Source organism: Limulus polyphemus, unplaced genomic scaffold (assembly GCF_000517525.1).
Source record: "Limulus polyphemus unplaced genomic scaffold, Limulus_polyphemus-2.1.2 Scaffold2359, whole genome shotgun sequence".
Lineage (NCBI taxonomy): Eukaryota > Metazoa > Arthropoda > Merostomata > Xiphosura > Limulidae > Limulus > Limulus polyphemus.
Window position 1 is genome coordinate 19515 of NW_013667969.1, and position 6192 is coordinate 25706.

General features: G+C 33.3%; 1 protein-coding gene across 4 annotated transcripts in view; it reads right to left on the reverse strand.

Annotated features, from left to right (window-relative positions):
- The window catches only part of LOC106466721 (troponin I-like), a 31042-nt gene that overhangs the window by 2947 nt on the left and 21903 nt on the right, over nt 1-6192 (reverse strand). For 2 of the 4 annotated variants that reach the window (XM_013927023.2, XM_013927022.2), the window contains exons 7-10: nt 6038-6081; nt 5266-5307; nt 3483-3585; nt 2074-2253 (exon numbers count right to left, since the gene is read on the reverse strand). In XM_013927023.2, the coding sequence (XP_013782477.1) occupies nt 2218-2253; nt 3483-3585; nt 5266-5307; nt 6038-6081 (225 nt within the window). In that variant the 3' untranslated portion in view covers nt 2074-2217. Of the gene's footprint in view, nt 1-2073; nt 2254-3482; nt 3586-5265; nt 5308-6037; nt 6082-6192 lie in introns of those variants that run through there. The other 2 variants (XM_013927021.2, XM_013927019.2) reach the window with 1 other exon arrangement.

Sequence of the window (6192 nt, forward strand, 5' to 3'; positions counted from 1 at the left end):
TAAGCAGGTGGTGGTATCTAGCTCTATCTAAAGACGAAATGTGTTTTTGTCTGTACCCTAAACTATGAGGGAATGTCCCAAGGGGGGTCAAAATTGAGCTTGACCCTGTTTGTGTTTTGTAAAGCCTGTTGGTTAATTACTCCCAGCCTATTGAGTGAATCTCAAACAATCTTCACAGGTTGATAGACAATGTTGAATAATCTACAGGGATTCAAGGTCAAAGTACTAACGTTGCTGGATTGTTTCGCAAACAACCATGCCTTTTCTCGTGCTCAGTGAAACGTAGGGTGTTCAAGGGGGAGATGATCTCAAAATCTTTATTTGTTGGTAGATGGAAAGCAAACTGCCAATGTTGTTTATGAAGAAGCTTTGTTATAATTTTAAAAAATTGAGGTAAAGTTTATGTTCAAGTTATTACTTTGAAATATATGATTGTTGTTAAACTTACATTGTTTTAATTGAACTGTATATATGTATGTTTACGGTATCAATAAAACATTTAAGCAAGTTTCAAAACACAAACATCAACATGTTGACTCTGAAAGAAGGCCTAACTCAGTAAGTTTTCGTTGACAATATATTTCTGATATCATTTTTACAGTGATGGCTGACCAAAAAAAAGATTGTCAATAAATTCAATGATAATGTTTTGAAATATTTTAGGTTATCCGCTGCTTCCAATAACGTTGAGAATTTTATTAATTACGTAAAAGATCGGAATCTTGAAGGTAATTTTTTAATACTAAAAAGAAGTCGAAAACTGTACCGTATAAACAGCTACCATCGTACAGCTTCCAGTAAGGTGTTGTGAAGACAACACTGTAACGTATAAACAGCTACCATCGTACAGCTTTCAGTAAGGTGTTTTAAAGACAACACTGTAACGTATAAACAGCTACCATCGTACAGCTTCCAGTAAGGTGTTGTGAAGACAACACTGTAACGTATAAACAGCTACCATCGTACAGCTTCCAGTAAGTTGTTGTAAAGACAAAACTGTAACGTATAAACAACTACCATCGTACAATTTCCAGTAAGGTGTTGTGGATACAAAACTGTAACGTATAAACAACTACCATCGTACAGCTTCCAGTAAGGTGTTTTAAAGACAACACTGTAACGTATAAATAACTACCATCGTACAGCTTCCAGTAAGGTGTTTTAAAGACAACACTGTAACGTATAAACAACTACCATCGTACAGCTTCCAGTAAGGTGTTTTAAAGACAACACTGTAACGTATAAACAACTACCATCGTACAGCTTCCAGTAAAGTGTTTTAAAGACAAAACTGTAACGTATAAACAACTACCATCGTACAGCTTTCAGTAAGGTGTTTTAAAGACAACACTGTAACGTGTAAACAACTACCATCGTACAGCTTCCAGAAAGGTGTTTTAAAGACAACACTGTAACGTGTAAACAACTACCATCGTACAGCTTCCAGAAAGGTGTTTTAAAGACAACACTGTAACGTATAAACAGCTACCATCGTACAGCTTCCAGTAAGGTGTTTTAAAGACAAAACTGTAACGTATAAACAGCTACCATCGTACAGCTTCCAGTAAAGTGTTTTAAAGACAAAACTGTAACGTATAAACAACTACCATCGTACAGCTTCCAGTAAGGTGTTTTAAAGACAAACAGCCTATCGTGTCTGTTATTAGCTCTATTATACTATGTGACACAAGCTACACGTGTTATAAATTAATAACTGTACGAATATACCCTAAACATTTTCTTGTGTCTGTGAGGAACAACTGGTGGTCTCTCAAGTCATTCTGGAAGGACGAACCACCAAAACGTAAACGTAAAATATTACAAAACAAGTAGTAAAATGAAACTCCAAGTCGTCACCAAGATGGCTCGTTAATAGCAAATTTGCTTTATGTCAAAGTTTAACCAAAGTTTCTATCTGTAGCTGCAGTTTTAACTACGTTTTTTTTAACACAAATACACCTCTGTATAACCTTAGTTTGATGGTGTTTTTGTTGTTGTTTTTTTTTCTAGTAAAATCTAAAAACAATAAATTATTTACTAAATCTACCAATACACACGAGTTATTTGAAGACATTAATGTTCATAATGGTATTTATTTTGGATTTTTCAATTTCAATTCCCACATATAATTAATTGTTCTTTACATCACAAAACAATTAAAGACTGCTTTAGCGAACATTTAACAAATTACGGAACAGCGATGGGGGGTGGCGAGGGTTACTTGTTCGCCCATTCCGGCGCATCTTTCCTTTTCTGTGGACAAAGAACACATATGGAAATAAGTGTGAAGAAAACAGAACAACAACAACAAAAAAAAATCAGAAAAGAGATGACATAAAGACATAGATAAAAACATAGTTGTACAGTAAAGATATAAAACACATACTGTCGTTAACAGAGTTTACAAAATAGGTTTTAAAGTTCTCGTTTTGTCTCAAAACAGCATCAACACACATCTGGATACACAGAAAGAAAGCACACAATAGATGACCGTTATCTATTATTATTGTACTTAACGGTCCAACATAAAAACGAAGATTGTCACAAAACAGTATTTTTTTTTTCTTACAGGGCAAGCTTAATTTCTAGTTAAATCAAGACATCAAATAAACAATGAATTCAAGTTTTTGAAGTATGGGATCACTTTTTTTTAGCACATTATTATCAAAAAGCACAAACATAAAACACAGGTTGCTCATACTTATTTTAATAAATTTATATTACACACTGTTGTTATACGAGACTATTAATAAGTCGAAACAATTTAAACTTTATTATAGTCCCGTGACAAGAATAAACGTCTCTAAAAAAAAGTCATCAAACAGTAGAACCACAGAGATTTTTAGTAACTTTGTTACATTAGATCGAGAATTCTGTTACAAGCTTATTGAAGGCTGAATTAATACAGTCAACGTGACGCAATGCACAAAAATCAGAAAAGAATGAGAAAAAAAAATATGTTTAACCATTTTGAAAAAAACAAATGGTACAGTGAAACTGAATAACTAAGAAGTACTAAAGATCATCACATGGGGAACATAACACCAAATGTAACAATACTTAAACATAACACTTAATATAATAATACTACTTAAACATAACATAAAATATATAACGTTACCACCAAATATTAAATCAAAAGTGAATGTGAATTTAAAAAACCTATGGTAATTCTAGCTGCAATAGTTAATTTTTTATCTTCTGGTGGTAACAGTGGTAACCATAATCAGTAGTTTTATTTTCTGTACAAAGTTCTAATAATGGATCTATAGACCTATCTCGAAGCTAGAATTTGGAATGGTCAGTTTCTATCGTTTTGTTTTGTTCCTGAAGTCAACTTCATCACAGGAATGTACACGTATATTAAACCATTTTATAATTGTAAAAAATACACAGTAATTTCTCGGAGACGTCAATGCCTGACTAATAAACCATTAAATCCCTATACATTACACTATACAAGTAAGGATAACTAGCCCTACTTCTTTCTCTTCTCCAAGTTTGAACTTGTCTTTGCTGACGTTCTTCAGGTTGGCACGGTAATCCATCTCAGTGTTCTTGGCAATAGCCTTAAGCTTCTCGAACCTTGGAGTGTAATAAAACAGCAAAGTGAAAGAAATGTTCGGAAAAGTTAGTCCTAATCCAAGCTGACATATCTACTAAATTTCCAATACAAGTACTAGAACATTAATAAACTGAAGTTTATAGTTTCTCTCTAGTCAATCATTCTAATTTTTGAAAATAAAAATAATGTGTGACGATACATTGATTCAATCAGATGTATATTTCAACGATACAGTAAGTTCAAAGTTGAAATGATGAACAGTTTACGTGTTTTTGAATTAGCCTAATTCTACTTTGAACTCTGTCTCTGACCATCATTTATCTTCATAACTAGCCCGTTCTTGGACCCATTTTTCGATAAAGGATTTTTTTTTTCAAACATTAAATGATTAGGACAAACTTCGATCTTGAAAACAGAGTGGATGTTTCACAGTTACGTTTAAACTGTCCCTACAACACATTATACATGCTTCGAATATAACACTACACAAGGGTCAGAATAGCAATGTTAATGTAACACTACACAGGAGGTCAGTATAACAATGTTAATGTAACACTATACAGGGGATCAGTATAACAATGTTAATGTAACACTATACAGGGGATCAGTATAACAATGGTAATGTAACACTACACAGGAGGTTAGTATAACAATGGTAATGTAACACTACACAGGGGATCAGTATAACAATGTTAATATAACATTACACAGGAGGTCAGTATAACAATGGTAATATAACATTACACAGGGGATCAGTATAACAATGGTAATATAACATTACACAGGGGATCAGTATAACAATGGTAATATAACATTACACAGGGGATCAGTATAACAATGCTAATGTAACACTACACAGGAGGTCAGTATAATAATGCTAATGTAACACTACACAGGGGATCAGTATAATAATGGTAATGTAACACTACACAGGGTATCAGTATAACAATGGTAATGTAACACTACACAGGGTATCAGTATAACAATGCTAAAGTAACACTACACAGGAGGTCAGTATAACAATGCTAAAGTAACACTACACAGGAGGTCAGTATAACAATGCTAAAGTAACACTACACAGGAGGTCAGTATAACAATGCTAATGTAACACTACACAGGAGGTCAGTATAACAATGCTAATGTAACACTACACAGGAGGTCAGTATAACAATGCTAACGTAACACTACACAGGAGGTCAGTATAACAATGCTAACGTAATGCTACACAGGAGGTCAGTATAACAATGTTAATGTAATGCTACACAGGAGGTCAGTATAACAATGTTAATGTAATGCTACACAGGAGGTCAGTATAACAATGTTAATATAACATTACACAGGGGATCAGTATAACAATGCTAATGTTATGCTAAACAAGAGGTCAGTATAACAATGCTAATGTAATGCTACACAACAGGTCAGTATAACAATGCTAATGTAATGCTACACAACAGGTCAGTATAACAATGTATAGCAACTGTTATCACTTTTATTGAGCCAATAAAATAGAAAAAACACAGCAATGAAATATTACACAACTCATTAGCACCACAATGTCGGTGTATATATATAGTATTAGTTATAAGTTTTGCCCGTTATTACAATTTTAGTATTTCTAAAGATGCTTCCAACATTTAGCTTCACTCTACAACATTGAAAATCACTAGTTAGAAAGAGGATAAAGATGTATTATAACTTACTTTCCTTCATATTTCGATACTTTCTTCAGAGTTGGTTTTACACTGTAAGGACAGAAAATATACAGTTACACAGGAACTAGACACCTTCCTGTAAAACTTGGGTTTATAACATGTGTACCAACACTTGGTAACTAGGACGTTTAGTTTAACACACTTGTGTTAAACTAAACGTCCTAATTACCCTATTCCCCAAGTGTTGGCACACATGTTATAAACCCAAGTTTTACAGGAAGGTGTCTAGTGTGTTAAACTAAACGTCCTAGTTACCCTATTCCCCAAGTGTTGGCACACATGTTATAAACCCAAGTTTCATGGGATCATGTAAATATATTCAATATAACAGTTATCAAGAAATAAAATGAACAATAGTATTTCTAGCGTTACTCGTCATACAGGTTTTTAAAGAAACAAACCAAACCTGGACACAAATTTAAACACAACGATTGAGATATTGTCACAGAATTGTTTTATTTAGCCATGTAACGTAGTTCTTTCAATACTCATCTCTAGTTTAGTTGAAAATTCTGCTCAGCTCTTGTCTTACCACATATAATCAATCGTTCTTGTAAATTTTTGAGGTTATTATATCATCAAACACTTTTAATGTGAACCTACAAAAATAATAATAATAATACTCCACATCTCTCTCAAAGAAGGTGGGAGTTTCCGTATTTTACTTGTACAAAAGAAATCTTGGGTATCTTAAGAAGTTAGAAAAGTCAAAATGAACACATACATACATACAAATATATGAGGAGATTAGTGAACTTACAATTTTCCACGCAAGTCATTCACTTGGATTGTAAGTTCGTTGATCTAGAAAGAACGAGAATCCAGTGAAATCTAACAATCTTCAACGAAACCTTAAAACAGTTATAAACAGTGTGTGTGTGTGTGTGTGTGTGTGTGTGTGTCTGTGTGTGTGTG